Source organism: Pleurodeles waltl, chromosome 1_2 (genome assembly GCF_031143425.1).
Source record: "Pleurodeles waltl isolate 20211129_DDA chromosome 1_2, aPleWal1.hap1.20221129, whole genome shotgun sequence".
Lineage (NCBI taxonomy): Eukaryota > Metazoa > Chordata > Amphibia > Caudata > Salamandridae > Pleurodeles > Pleurodeles waltl.
In genome coordinates this window covers 888099628-888115023 of record NC_090437.1, presented here as the reverse complement: position 1 = coordinate 888115023, position 15396 = coordinate 888099628, and the positions used below count along the sequence as shown (strand labels likewise).

The window sequence follows — 15396 nt, the reverse complement described above, 5'->3', positions numbered from 1 at the left end:
ACTCTGTAGTACTTTTAAAACTGATGCACTGCTGCAAAACCAGCCCCACACTAACACAAGTGCCCCCCACCCTTCCAGCCTCCTGTGGAAACGCCTGATGCACTGTAAGGCCAGTCCAGCCTTGGCTGTGGAAAGTGACTGAGGGACCAGCACCATGGGCTGTGAAACTGGCCAGCCCAAAGGGAAAATGCCTGATAGACTAAAAGGATAGTCCAGCAGTGGTCTTTAGGTGTTTTCAAACCTTACTTACTACTTGCCCCTAAAGAACATATCTAATGATATACATGAGACACAGTACAGATGTTTTGTGATTAGCAAATTATTCCATTAGTAAGGGGAGTTTTTTTGGGAGGTTTAATGCAATATTCTTCCATTATCCTTCTCTCCATAAAAGTCATCCTCTCTTAATGCTCACATGTTCTGTGTGGGCCTTAGAGCGGTTAAAGGTGCCAGATACAGACATCAAATCCAATGGCTTGCAATAGCAATTTGCAACACACCCACCAAATTGCGGGGGGTGGCAACAGATTGGAAAAGGTTAGAATCTATTAGATTATTTTTTTAGCCTGAGCAGCACATTATTAATATACATGTGGACAAGCTGACCACCGCACCTTCAAAATACACCTATGAGAATGTTTTGGGACCCACTCTCGCCTTTGTGCAATCTAACAAAATTAAGACATTTTCCGCTGCCAAAGCTGCTGTTTATAGGAGGAACATGGACCTGACGCCTGATCCAAAATGTTCAGACTCGTTGCTTCACTTGTCATAGGCTCTCTGCACCACTGAATGTAAGTTTCTTGAAAGTGACTCTATAATGGGAATAACAAAGATAGTCTCCTTCATATGACTATCTTTTTCAATGAAAAGCAACTACAATATAGAACAAAATTATTTACACTGTTCATCTGACATTCTCCAGATATTGGGTGAAGAAATACCATGTGGTTGTTGTGCTTGTTAACAAAGCAACACAATAGACCAATACTCCAAAATGTTGACCTTAGTAGGTTTTTCAAACCCTGCTTGATAGTTCTGTGGGAGGTATGTGAATTTGAATGAAGAAGGATTTACATATCAGGCATTCAGGGTCACGGAATCTAGGCTGTCACAACATAGTTACGTACAGTGATAAGAGGCGTTGCATGACTAAAACATCTGTTACTATTCGGCACGGACTTCAGGATTTGGAAGGACTGACTAATGCAACATTCTTGTAGAAAGGTAGGAAATTATAAATCATACTTTTCCAAATATGCAGTCTGGGTAAGAAGATGAGACTGTGGTGAAATAACATCCATGTAGCATCTTGGACATTGTACTGTCAATCATGAAGGCGTTATTTTCATTGAAAAAAAAGAGGTTTACAAAATTTTGTGTCACTTTAAACTCCAAGAATGAGTTAGCAAAAATGTGTTCAATGCAAACTAAAACATTTAAAATATATACATTTTGGATGCTGATCTTCACATTTTGGACTGTATTTGATGATGGGACAAAATCACATTTAGTTGTCATATCAGGGAAGGTGCGCTTCACAAGTGAAAAAAAGTGAATAGCTGTGTTATTTGAAAATCTGCTACAAACGAACATCTGGTACCTGAGCTGTTTGAGGAATTCAATGTCAGAGCTGCTGTTAATGAGCTTGATAAACTCCTCATAGGAAGGTGCGTATGTATAGGCCTTCTTATGATGCTCATTCACCTGTTCTCTATACTCCAACTGGGCGAGCAGCATTTGATTAATATAATCTGGATCACTCAGCAACTCAACCACGGGCTTCAACACTGAGAAAAAAAACACAAAGAAGCCGTTTAAAACCATTGACAAACTTAAAGCATGTATCTGCAAATTAGAATAGTTGCACAACTAACTGATAGCACAGCAAGTCACCAGAATACATTAGTTAATTGTTAGAACTGTAATAATCACTGAAACCAAATTCAGCCAGCTTTATACTCGACCTCGTATACCACACTCTATGCTTTTTAAAAACAGCTAAGTTGGTGGACAGCTAAATCCATTTAAGGAGGGGCCTATTCCACATTCGCAGTTCTAACCTGGAAAAGGGTTGCTGTCAACCACAGTCATCCCAGAACCTCGCTGAGTGAATACTTTGAAAGGCAGAGGCTGACGGCGATAAAGTGTACAGCCATTAAAAAAAATTCGACAATATCATGATATTGCAGGCACTTCACATTAATGTTATGGTTACTGCAGGAACTTCCATGAGTACTTCAGGGGACTGAAGCGTGAAGCTATTGTTAAGTAGGATCAAAAGTTGAAGTACACACAAAAACTGTTTCAATAAAAACATGAGGAAACCAAAAATGTACTTTAACCTAAGAGGTGTTGGTAATTTGCTACGGTCAAAAGTTTTACCTTCGGACTTCTAGAGGGCGAAGACCTGCAGCGGAGCAAAGCTGGAAGCTGGAGCCCAAGAGGTTACAGGAGTTCAGGAAAATGCCTGGAAAGGGATTCTGCTGTAGTTACAGACATAGCGCCAAACAATTCAGAGGTGAAAAATGTTAAAACTAGGCTTAGAGGCTTATTAGCGTCTAAGTTCCATCTCTTACATTGATGAAGTCTTCAAATCTCTAGGACCTAGTCTCCTGAGTCCAATCAATGGTTTCCAGTTTTAGGGAGCTCCCTGCATCTCCAGTCTATGTCCACAGGAACAAGTCATGCTCCAACTGGTCATCAGGAATACTTTACAACAGTAATAGCTTCCCCTGCTACCTGCAAACCACAGAAGTGAAGCTCCACAGAGAGAAGCAGATTTCACTTGAAGGACATGAAAAGCAGTAGGCCTCGGGCTAGCCGTGCACTACTATCAGTAACCCTGGGAAAAGTTGAAAAGATGCAGAAGTGCAAGATACACTTGAAGACAATTCTTTCCATAGGCCTCTGTCAGGCAGGCAGGCAGGAATTCGTCTGTGCAAGGAAGCCTTCTCTTCAGTTCTAGGCATGTTCTCTTCTTTCAATGGGTCAAGCAGAACAATTTAAAGGATAAAACCAGTCACCTGAAGCTGATGACCCCTCAGTGAATAGGACTAAAAATCCCAGGTTCTCCACTTTCAGATTTTACTTTGGTGTGATCCAGTTTCCATCCGCGGGATATGCTTGCAGACACAAAGCTATTTCACAATCTCTTACAGCGTTATATGGCACCACCTTTTGTTCAGTTATGTTAAGGCTTCCCAGTCTCTCAGCTTCATCCTTGGCCCACACTGTTACTTTTTACAGAGTAAGGAATTAAATCTCCACACTGCTGCATCTGCTTCAGGGTTCCTGTGGGGCCTAGATCTGTTGTTTTGTCCCTGTCTAGTAATCTGAAAGGTGAGAGGTGCTAGAAGGGATATTCAGAGACAGGTGTGACCCGAAGGTCTGGGGCAAATCACACACTCCCCTCCATCAGCTCTCTTAGTCCCCACCCAACGCCTTTCTGTGGTTTTACTTTGGCCTGCCAGCTGCTGTTAGCCTTCACTGTTGTGCAAATTAGGTTGAATGTTAAAGGAATTCAACTCTTGAAGTAGCTCCTTTTTCTAGGTAATCAGTAGACAAAGGCAGAATATGACAGGTGATATAAACCTAACCTGATCACTGAATACTTTAGACCCTATTTCCAATATGCTGCAAACTGATTTTGACGACACATTCCATTTTAAAGTTACTGAATTCAAGTTTTACTTTTTATCAAAAACGATGACTATGCAGCTAGTGTGCAGAAACAGACATACATGATACATTGTAAAGTGCAAGTGCGAAAAATATTTCCTTTAATCCTGCAAATTATAAACATTCTGTGTGGGAAATCTGTGAGGGTTATGACACTTTGGATAAAAATGTCATCCATTTTAACAAACTTGAGGTAGAGACAGCAAGATCACCAGGCCTTCACCTGCAGCAGCGGATTAAAATACTAAGGGCCAGATGTAGAAAGCTTTTTGCATGGTGCAAACTGCGAAAATCGCAGTTTGCACCATGCAAAAAGCCTTTTGCGATGCACATTCACAATTTGCGAGTCGGTACCGACTCGCAAATAGGAAGGGGTGTTCCCTTCCTATTTGCGACTCACATCGCTATGCTGAATTGCTTTGTGACCGCGAATGCGGTCGCAAAGCTATTCGCAGTTACCACCAGTGTCACACTGGTGGTAACCCATTCGCAAAAGGGAAGGGGTCCCCAGGGGACCCCTTCCCCTTTGTGAATGTTGCCAATAAGGGTTTTTCAGAGCAGGCAGTGGTCCAATGGACTACTGCCTGCTCTGAAAAACCGAAACCAAAAGGTTTCGTTATTTTTTTTATTTTGCAACTCGTTTTCCTTTAAGGAAAACGGGCTGCAAAATAAAAAAAAACTGCTTTATTTAAAAAGCAGTCACAGACATGGAGGTCTGCTGACTTCAGCAGGCCACCATCCCTGTGAGTGCAGGGACTTGCTATGGGGTTGCAAAATGCGACCCACCTCATTAATATTAATGAGGTGGGTCTTTGCGACCCCATAGCGACTCGCAGTCGGTGTCTGAGACACCGTACTGCATCCGATTTTGCAAATCGGAAATTAATTTCCGATTCGCAAAATCGAACTTTGCTACATCTGGCCCTAAATGTCCAATGCAAAAAATTGGGTGACAGCAACAAATTGTAATTCACTACAAGAACTATTCATCTTTTTCTTTGCTGTAACATTAACAAGACCTTACACGATACAGCAATCTAATACTAAAATAAGAAGCGTACCTTCACTAAAAAACAATTTAAACAAGTGCATTCAGTCGGACTACATCACAAAGGTCAATCTGGTGGCTTTTCAACTGTAGTATCTTACTCTAAGCCACGAAATGCATTAGAAAAGCAATAAAGAGTATCAAATATATTTTAAATAAAGATTGATTTGTTTTTAGCAACAATTATTCTATGTAAATGTGTACCCTCGGCATAGTATATAAGAGGGGCCTAGGCAACAGCTACATCACTCAATTATAATGGATCACAGATCAACAGCAAACCAATGGGAAGGTAGCTTCAGGTCGCTGGACAAGAAAGATTAGCAGATATAATCAAAATGGTTAATCTATAACAGTCTGCAAAACCCACTGATGTCCATAATGGATCTAAAATTTTCAATTAAAGAATTTGAGAGGCATTCTCCAACGGTCAAAGGGACTTGTGCTTCCAGAGTAATGACAGGATGTTGGCTGAGTAGCTATAACAAAGATCTAAGAATGTGGTTGGTGGAGCGAAGGCACCATTTCATCTTGAGGTAGTTCTGTATGAGGAATTCGAATGATGTATGATCGAGGCTGATGAGTAGGGTTTGGTGATGGACTTTTCATAACTGGGCCCATTGAGGATGGTTCAAGCTGTGTGGTTACTATTTATTTGAAAGTGGTATATGAGGCATTTGGGGAGGCAAGAATACAATCTGGACAGTAGCCCAGACTGACCAAGGATGTGCAGATAAAAGTATTACTGGTAGCAAGGAGCAATGTGAACACATTTCTTAAGATCGGCCAACTTGTACACAGTAGTTAAGATGTGGTAAAGCATGATAGGGCCCACTTAGGATCTCCATTTTATAATGCTCATTTTAACTTGAAATTTAATTTCTGATGTTGACTTTTTTACATGACTTTCCACTCATGCGATAATGAGATAAAAATGTCATCCATTTTAACAAACTTGAGGTAGAGACAGCATTATACATGCAGCTTGTTTCTTGTAAGCATTGCCTTCTAGTCTGTACACTCTGCCCAAAGCTAAGCACACAGAACACGAGCATTGTCATTGTCCGTAAAGACAGCTCCTCACTTGCAGACATAAAATAGCATTGAGACATGTCCTCTGACACAGCGCGACATGAACAATGCTTGTATTATAAAAACTGCCTCTGTGCCACATTGGGCGAAGAACACTTCTGCTAGGATTATCCTGGAACACAGTGCACCGTGCCCGAGATAGAACTTTTTAGACTCTGAATCGGACATCTCTGCACAGGACAATAACCTACACTACACCAGACTGGCTTCCTGGCTTCCCGGTACATCTTACCCAGGTATGAGGGTCCCAATGGATCTGGCAGAGGGTTTTCACCATTTTTGTAATGCTGGTTACCTGTTTACAAGGCTTTGCCTTGTTTGCCTAATAATTGCAGCACATGTGTTTATGCAAGAATACAATTGTTGCAATAAATGTTCTAAAAGACATTTCTGCATCTTTCTTGTGTCTCATCTAGGGTGCATAGAGTGACAATGAAAAAGTAGATCTGTTTGAAAAGGATCACCCCACTATAGTGTTCCCTCTCTGAATCCTATTCATTAAAATGATGACCGCAATTAACATCTTGGTCACAACACATTTGGCACAACAGGGACTCCCTCTCACAGGTGGAGAAGATGCCTTCATGGTAGAGGCCCACAAAGCATATAAACGCAAAGTTCTTTATTCATGGGTCGAATTTCCTGCAGTAGATGCAAATACACAAGCATTTCATACATACACTGAGGTGGCAGCACCTAATCACTAAAGAACTTATCACCAATGAGAAATAGCATTACCATATCAGGAACATCACAACTGGTTGCAAGGCGCCCTTCCACATGCACTACTCTTAGTAATCATGGGGCAACCTGGCCTGTCCTAGCCCGCTACACATCATACCCAAATTTGCCACCATTAAATGCTGCTAAACTCCATAACCTGTACACAGGGTTAGTTAAAACTATATAGATGTCTTACCTAGTTCGTTATGCGAACAAAACTAACTGTCCCAGAAAAGGCTGTTTAAGTAGTGCAGCCACAGTTCACTGTGCCTGCAATTAGTTCTGCCACTATCAATGCAATTATGGGTAAGGTCCCCACCAGACAGGAGAAGATTCTGCTCTGGATGGCTCAAAAAAACCAATCAGCTTGAAGCAGTCTTTCCCCATTACGGGACCCCAGTATAAACACTGAATTCTCACTGTGAGCCTACTATTTGGTATGGTTTCCCCCTATTGAAGACTGTGCCACTTGGAGCATTGTCTTTGTTGCTTTGTTTGCACACCATTAATATCTGTTTTGCCTGAGGTGCTAAAACAGATACAAAATTAATACAGGGTTTCCTTTGCCCTGGACTTAGGAATGAAATTAATCAACAACTTTGCCATAGTTTCCTCAATTATATTAAGTTATATTGAAGACGAGGCAGCAGTGCTGACAGTACGCCAACACTTTGCACAAGTTTCTGTAACAGATTAGGAGAGCGAGTTACCGGACATCCATAACTTTTTAGATCGAGATAATTTGGGAGCCAGGCCTAATAAGCCACAGTTTAAGGGCAAATCTGACCAAGATAACTCCATACAGGCACCAGAGTCCTTTAAAAACACTGAGACAAACAAAAAAATAAATATAAAACAAAATCAGAGGGTGGAGCTCCACAACCTGAGCCCTCTGAAAAAGATTATAATTTACATAACAGTGATACACCTAAACAGCCTGAAAGGTATCGGTATACTAATACACGTCCTTCTCTTTCCTTTCAGGACTCACCAGAGAAACGCTCCGAGAAAGGAGGGGACACTGAGCACAGGCACAAAAAGTATGTGAAACCGAAAGCGGACTCACAAAGCTCATCTGACATCATCATAAGAAAGGAAGATAAACTTCCACAACAAAAAACCCAATTCAAAATGATGAAGGTTACAGATATTTCTGTAAAATGTCACACATACTGAGAACACTCCTTCAGAGCAAAATATGGGCATTGACACTGCTAGACAGCACAACAGAGGTCACAATAGTAAGCCAGAATCTTCAAGAGTCTCTGGTTTCAAGAACAACTAGAACATTTGTGCAAGTTGAAACACCAGACCAGCGGGGGAGCCCTTCCAAAAAGAACTTTAGGAATTGGACATTCAAAATGAGGGCACTATACCGCACACTATTGAAGTGATTTTCAAGGATAAATTAACATATACTTATGACATTTTCCTGGCTGAGGTAGTTTGTTTGCCTGAGTTGGTTAGGAAAGTGCCACAAGGTGAAGATCCCTTCTCTGTTCTTGTTCCTGAAGCAGTTAAGCGAGTGTATGCTGAAGATTGGACTCTTGCACATGTCCCAACACTATACTGCAATGATGTAGGTTGGGATAAGGGATCCATCCCCCTACCATATAATACCCATACGCTCTAGGTCCACAAGTGTAACCACAATACCCTATTAAACATGAAGGAGAAGCTCCAGTGAGAGAAATTATCTCACAACTTGAATACCAGGGAGCAATAGAATCCTGTGTGTCTCCTATGAATAATCCTCTTTTTCCTGTTAAACTACTTAGTCTACATGGACACTAAATCAAAACCTATCAGGAGGGTCCACCGAATACAGCTCAGGAATAAACAAACCCTGCAAGTCAAGAACACAATATTTCCCCCGAGGGATGTAGGCACCTGCCCCAAGCATGAAGACACTAACCAAAATGAGAGGCTACAGACACAACCAGGACTGCATTATCAACTTGCAGAACCGGAAGAAAGATTCCGCACTGCTCTGCCTTACAGTAGTGCAACAGGCTGTAATTGCCTTCATGTACAACTGACAACACTCTTTAACCGGTTCTGTGCCTTGGACGAGATGATCTCGTCCAAGGCTACAGTTCCCCTGTGCCTTGGACGAGATGATCTCGTCCATGGCACAGGGGAACTTGGGGGCGCGCTAGCGCGCCCCCCGTGCACCCCCCTTCCCCCCCCCAAGTCGGGATGGAAGGGGAAGACCTTCCCCTTCCACCCCCGACCCCCCCCCCCACCCCCCCGTGACGTCAGCGCGCGAGCGCGCGCTGATTTGTCACAGGGGCCTCCCTAGTCGCGCTGGAAGCTCTGCTTCTTTTTCAATCACTTGGGAGGCCCGGAGGAGCTTCAAAGGGAAGGAAAAGTATTTCCTTCCCTTTGAAACCCCACTAGACACCAGGGATTTCTTTTTTTTTTTATTGAAACAGACAAAAGGGAGCGACCCCTTGGGCAAGGGTCGCTCCCAGGGGGGGCATTTTTTTGAGAAGTCCTTTTCTGGCCCCCCTGGGGGCAGAAACCTCTAGGCACCAGGGACCATTTCTTTTTTTTTTTTTTTTTTTATGTTTCATTTCTTTTTTTTTTGGTGGGGAGCGACCCCTTAGGCAAGGGTCGCTCCCCTTGGGGGAAAATTATATTTTGGCCATTTCTGCCCCCCTTGGGGGCAGATTGGCCTATTTTGATGAGGCCAATCTGCCCCCAAGGGGGGTAGAAACCACTAGACACCAGGGAATTTTTTCTTTGCGTGAATTTCACGCAAAGGGAGCGACCCCTTAGGCAAGGGTCGCTCTCTAGGGGGTAGGGCAATTTATTTTAGGCCATTTCTGCCCCCCCTGGGGGCAGATCGGCCTATTATTAGGCCGATCTGAAGGCGCCAGGGCAAATTTTTTTTTGTGTTTTTTTTTTTTGTTGTTTCTTTTTTTTAGAGATGGGGAGCGACCCATCAGGCAAGGGTCGCTCCCCTGGGGGGCAAATTGTATTTAGACCATTTCTGCCCCCCTGGGGGCAGATTGGCCGATTTTAGGTCAATCTGCCCCCAAGGGGGCAGAAACCACTAGGCACCGGGGATTTGTTTTGTGGCGCCAATGTCACGCAGGGGGAGCGACCCCGTAGGCAAGGGTCGCTCCCGGGTGGGGTGGGGGTTGGGGGGGGGGTGGGGCAAATTTACTTTAGGCCATTTCTGCCCCCCCGGGGGCAGATCGGCCTAATATTAGGCTGATCTGCCCCCGGGGGGGGGCAGAAACCTCTAGGCGCCAGGGCAATTTTTTTTTTGTTTGTTTGTTTGTTTTTTTAGAGATGGGGAGCGACCCATCAGGCAAGGGTCGCTCCCCTTGGGGGGCAAATTGTATTTAGGCCATTTCTGCCCCCCTGGGGGCAGATTGGCCGATTTTAGGTCAATCTGAAACCACTATGCACCGGGGATTTTTTTTTTGGCGCCAATGTCACGCAGGGGGAGCGACCCCGTAGGCAAGGGTCGCTCCCGGGGGGGAGGGGGGGGACAAATTTATTTTAGGCCATTTCTGCCCCCCCTGGGGGCAGATCGGCCTATTATTAGGCCGAACTGCCCCCAGGGGGGGGGCAGAACCCTCAGGGCACCAGGGCAAATTTTTTTGTTGTGGTTTTTTTTTTGTTTTTTTCGAGATGGGGAGCGACCCATCAGGCAAGGGTCGCTCCCCTGGGTGGCAAATTGTATTTAGGCCATTTCTGCCCCCCTTGGGGGCAGATTGGCCGATTTTAGGTCAATCTGCCCCCAAGGGGGCAGAAACCACTAGGCACCTGGGATTTGTTTTTTGGTGCCAATGTCACGCAGGGGGAGCGACCCCGTAGGCAAGGGTCGCTCCCGGGGGGGGGGGGGCTGGGGGGATTTATTTTAGGCCATTTCGGCCCCCTGGGGGGCAGATCGGCCTATTATTAGGCTGAACTGCCCCCAGGGGGGGGGGGCAGAACCCTCTAGGCGCCAGGGCAAATTATTATTTTTTTGTTTTTGTTTTGTTGTTTCTTTTTTCAGAGATGGGGAGCGACCCATCAGGCAAGGGTCGCTCCCCTGGGTGGCAAATTGTATTTAGGCCATTTCTGCCCCCCTTGGGGGCAGATTGGCCGATTTTAGGTCAATCTGCCCCCAAGGGGGCAGAAACCACTAGGCACCGGGGATTTGTTTTGTGGCGCCAATGTCACGCAGGGGGAGCGACCCCGTAGGCAAGGGTCGCTCCCGGGTGGGGTGGGGGTGGGGGGGGGGGTAAATTAATTTTAGGCCATTTCTGCCCCCCCGGGGGCAGATCGGCCTAATATTAGGCTGATCTGCCCCCGGGGGGGGGGGGGGGCCAGAAACCTCTAGGCGCCAGGGCAATTTTTTTTTTGTTTGTTTGTTTGTTTTTTTAGAGATGGGGAGCGACCCATCAGGCAAGGGTCGCTCCCCTTGGGGGGCAAATTGTATTTAGGCCATTTCTGCCCCCCTTGGGGGCAGATTGGCCGATTTTAGGTCAATCTGCCCACAAGGGGGCACAAACCACTAGGCACCTGGGATTTGATTTTTGGCGCCAATGTCACGCAGGGGGAGCGACCCCGTAGGCAAGGGTCGCTCCTGGGGGGTGGGGGCTGGGGGGGGGGGGCAAATTTATTTTAGGCCATTTCTGCCCCCCCTGGGGGCAGAACCCTCAGGGCACCAGGGCAATTTTTTTTGTTGTGTTTTTTTTTTGTTTGTTTGTTTTTTTCGAGATGGGGAGCGACCCATCAGGCAAGGGTCGCTCCCCTGGGGGGCAAATTGTATTTAGGCCATTTCTGCCCCCCTTGGGGGCAGATTGGCAGATTTTAGGTCAATCTGCCCCCAAGGGGGCAGAAACCACTAGGCACCTGGGATTTGTTTTTTGGCGCCAATGACACGCAGGGGGAGCGACCCCTTAGGCAAGGGTCGCTCCCGGGGGGGGGGGGTGGGCAAATTTATTTTAGGGCATTTCTACCCCCCCCCCCCCCCCCCCCCCCTCCCGGGGCCGGCTAAGCTAGAGGCCAAACTCCACAGGTAGGCACTTTGCAAAAAACACCTCTGTTTTCTGTGAAAAAATATGTTCTGTCCACGTTGTGTTTTGGGCCATTTCCTTTTGTGGGCGCTAGGCCTACCCACAGAAGTGAGGTTCCATTTTTATTGAGAGACTTAGGGGAACGCTGGGTGGAAGGAAATTTGTGGCTCCTCTCAGATTCCGGAACTTTCTGCCACAGAAATGTGAGGAACATGTGTTTTTTAAGCCACATTTTGAGGTTTGCAAAGGATTCTGGGTAACAGAACCTGGTCCGAGCCCCGCAAGTCACCCCATCTTGGATTCCCCTAGGTCTCTAGTTTTCAGAAATGCACAGGTTTGGTAGGTTTCCCTAGGTGCCGGGTGAGCTACAGGCCAAAATCCACAGGTAGGCACTGTTTTCTTTCAAAAAATGGGATGTGTCCACGTTGCGTTTTGGGGCGTTTCCTGTTGCGGGCGCTAGGCCTACCCACGCAAGTGAGGTATCATTTTTATCGGGAGACTTGGGGGAACGCTGGGTGGAAGGAAATTTGTAGCTCCTCTCAGATTCCAGAACTTTCTGCCACAGAAATGTGAGGGACATGTGTTTTTTTAGCCAAATTTTGAGGTTTGCAAAGGATTTTGGGTAACAGAACCTGGTCCGAGCCCCGCAAGTCACCCCTCCTTGGATTCCCCTAGGTCTCTAGTTTTCAGAAATGCACAGGTTTGGTAGGTTTCCCTAGGTGCCGGCTGAGCTAGAGGCCAAAATCTACAGGTAGGCACTTCGCAAAAAACACCTCTGTTTTTTTCCAAAATTTAGGATGTGTCCACGTTGCGCTTTGGGGTGTTTCCTGTCGCCGGCGCTAGGCCTACCCACGCAAGTGAGGTATCATTTTTATCGGGAGACTTGGGGGAACGCTGGGTGGAAGGAAATTTGTAGCTCCTCTCAGATTCCAGAACTTTCTGCCACAGAAATGTGAGGGACATGTGTTTTTTTAGCCAAATTTTGAGGTTTGCAAAGGATTTTGGGTAACAGAACCTGGTCCGAGCCCCGCAAGTCACCCCTCCTTGGATTCCCCTAGGTCTCTAGTTTTCAGAAATGCACAGGTTTGGTAGGTTTCCCTAGGTGCCGGCTGAGCTAGAGGCCAAAATCTACAGGTAGGCACTTCGCAAAAAACACCTCTGTTTTTTTCCAAAATTTAGGATGTGTCCACGTTGCGCTTTGGGGTGTTTCCTGTCGCCGGCGCTAGGCCTACCCACGCAAGTGAGGTATCATTTTTATCGGGAGACTTGCGGGAACGCTGGGTGGGAGGAAATTTGTAGCTCCTCTCAGATTCCAGAACTTTCTGCCACAGAAATGTGAGGGACATGTGTTTTTTTAGCCAAATTTTGAGGTTTGCAAAGGATTCTGGGTAACAGAACCTGGTCCGAGCCCCGCAAGTCACCCCTCCTTGGATTCCCCTAGGTCTCTAGTTTTCAGAAATGCACAGGTTTGGTAGGTTTCCCTAGGTGCCGGCTGAGCTAGAGGCCAAAATCTACAGGTAGGCACTTCGCAAAAAACACCTCTGTTTTTTTCCAAAATTTAGGATGTGTCCACGTTGCGCTTTGGGGTGTTTCCTGTCGCCGGCGCTAGGCCTACCCACGCAAGTGAGGTATCATTTTTATCGGGAGACTTGGGGGAACGCTGGGTGGAAGGAAATTTGTAGCTCCTCTCAGATTCCAGAACTTTCTGCCACAGAAATGTGAGGGACATGTGTTTTTTTAGCCAAATTTTGAGGTTTGCAAAGGATTTTGGGTAACAGAACCTGGTCCGAGCCCCGCAAGTCACCCCTCCTTGGATTCCCCTAGGTCTCTAGTTTTCAGAAATGCACAGGTTTGGTAGGTTTCCCTAGGTGCCGGCTGAGCTAGAGGCCAAAATCTACAGGTAGGCACTTCGCAAAAAACACCTCTGTTTTTTTCCAAAATTTAGGATGTGTCCACGTTGCGCTTTGGGGTGTTTCCTGTCGCCGGCGCTAGGCCTACCCACGCAAGTGAGGTATCATTTTTATCGGGAGACTTGCGGGAACGCTGGGTGGGAGGAAATTTGTAGCTCCTCTCAGATTCCAGAACTTTCTGCCACAGAAATGTGAGGGACATGTGTTTTTTTAGCCAAATTTTGAGGTTTGCAAAGGATTCTGGGTAACAGAACCTGGTCCGAGCCCCGCAAGTCACCCCTCCTTGGATTCCCCTAGGTCTCTAGTTTTCAGAAATGCACAGGTTTGGTAGGTTTCCCTAGGTGCCAGCTGAGCTAGAGGCCAAAATCTACAGGTAGGCACTTCGCAAAAAACACCTCTGTTTTTTTCCAAAATTTAGGATGTGTCCACGTTGCGCTTTGGGGTGTTTCCTGTCGCCGGCGCTAGGCCTACCCACGCAAGTGAGGTATCATTTTTATCGGGAGACTTGGGGGAACGCTGGGTGGAAGGAAATTTGTAGCTCCTCTCAGATTCCAGAACTTTCTGCCACAGAAATGTGAGGAACATGTGTTTTTTTAGCCAAATTTTGAGGTTTGCAAAGGATTATGGGTAACAGAACCTGGTCAGAGCCCCGCAAGTCACCCCTCCTTGGATTCCCCTAGGTCTCCAGTTTTCAGAAATGCACAGGTATGGTAGGTTTCCCTAGGTGCCGGCTGAGCTAGAGGCCAAAATCTACAGGTAGGCACTTCGCAAAAAACACCTCTGTTTTTTTCCAAAATTTAGGATGTGTCCACGTTGCGCTTTGGGGTGTTTCCTGACGCCGGCGCTAGGCCTACCCACGCAAGTGAGGTATCATTTTTATCGGGAGACTTGGGGGAACATAGATTAGCAAAACAAGTGCTATTGCCCCTTGTCTTTCTCTACATTTTTTCCTTCCAAATATAGGAGAGTGTGTAAAAAAGACATCTATTTGAGAAATTCCCTATAATTCACATGCTTGTATGGTCACCCCGGAATTCAGAGATGTGCAAATAACCACTGCTCCTCAGCACCTTATCTTGTGCCCTTTTTGGAAATGCAAAGGTTTTCTTGATAGCAATTTTTTACTCTTTATATTTCAGCAAATGAATTGCTGTATACCCGGTATAGAATGAAAACGCACTGCAGGGTGCAGCTCATTTATTGGCTCTGGGTTCCTCGGGTTCTTGATGAACCTACAAGCCCTATATATCCCCGCAACCAGAGGAGTCCAGCAGTATATTGCTTTCCATAATCTGACATTGCAGGGAAAAGTTACAGAGTAAAACGTAGAGAAAAATTGATGTTTTTTTCACCTCAATTTCAATATTTTTCTTTTTCAGCTGTTATTTTCTGTAGGAAACCCTTGTAGGATCTACACAAATGACCCCTTGCTGAATTCAGAATTTTGTCTACTTTTCAGAAATGGTTAGGTTTCTGGGATCCAGCATTGGTTTCATGCCCATTCCTGTCACTGACTGGAAGGAGGCTGAAAGCACAAAAAATTGCAAAAATGGGGTATGCCCCAGTAAAATGCCAAAATTGTGTTGAAAAATTGGGTTTTCTGATTCAAGTCTGCCTGTTCCTGAAAGCTAGGAAGCTGCTGAGTTTAGCACTGCAAACCCTTTGTTGGTGCCATTTTCAGGGGGAAATCCACAAGCCTTCTTCTGCAGCCACTTTTTCAATTTTTTTTGAAAAAAACGAAATTTTCACTGTATTTTGGCCAATTTCTTGGCCTCCTTCAAGGGAACCCACAAAGTCTGGGTACCTCTAGAATCCCTAGGATGTTGGAAAAAAAGGACGCAAATTTGGCTTGGTTAGCTTATGTGGACAAAAAGTTATGAGGGCCTAAGCGCGAACTGCCCCAAATAGGCAAAAAAAGGCCTGG

General features: G+C 45.6%; 1 protein-coding gene across 1 annotated transcript in view; it reads right to left on the bottom strand.

Moving 5' to 3' along the window:
* Nucleotides 1-15396, bottom strand: part of SNX25 (sorting nexin 25) — an 830371-nt gene that overhangs the window by 466782 nt on the left and 348193 nt on the right. The window contains exon 5 of the mRNA XM_069199645.1: nucleotides 1604-1790. Coding sequence (XP_069055746.1) covers nucleotides 1604-1790 — 187 coding nt within the window. The remainder of the gene's footprint in view (nucleotides 1-1603; nucleotides 1791-15396) is intronic.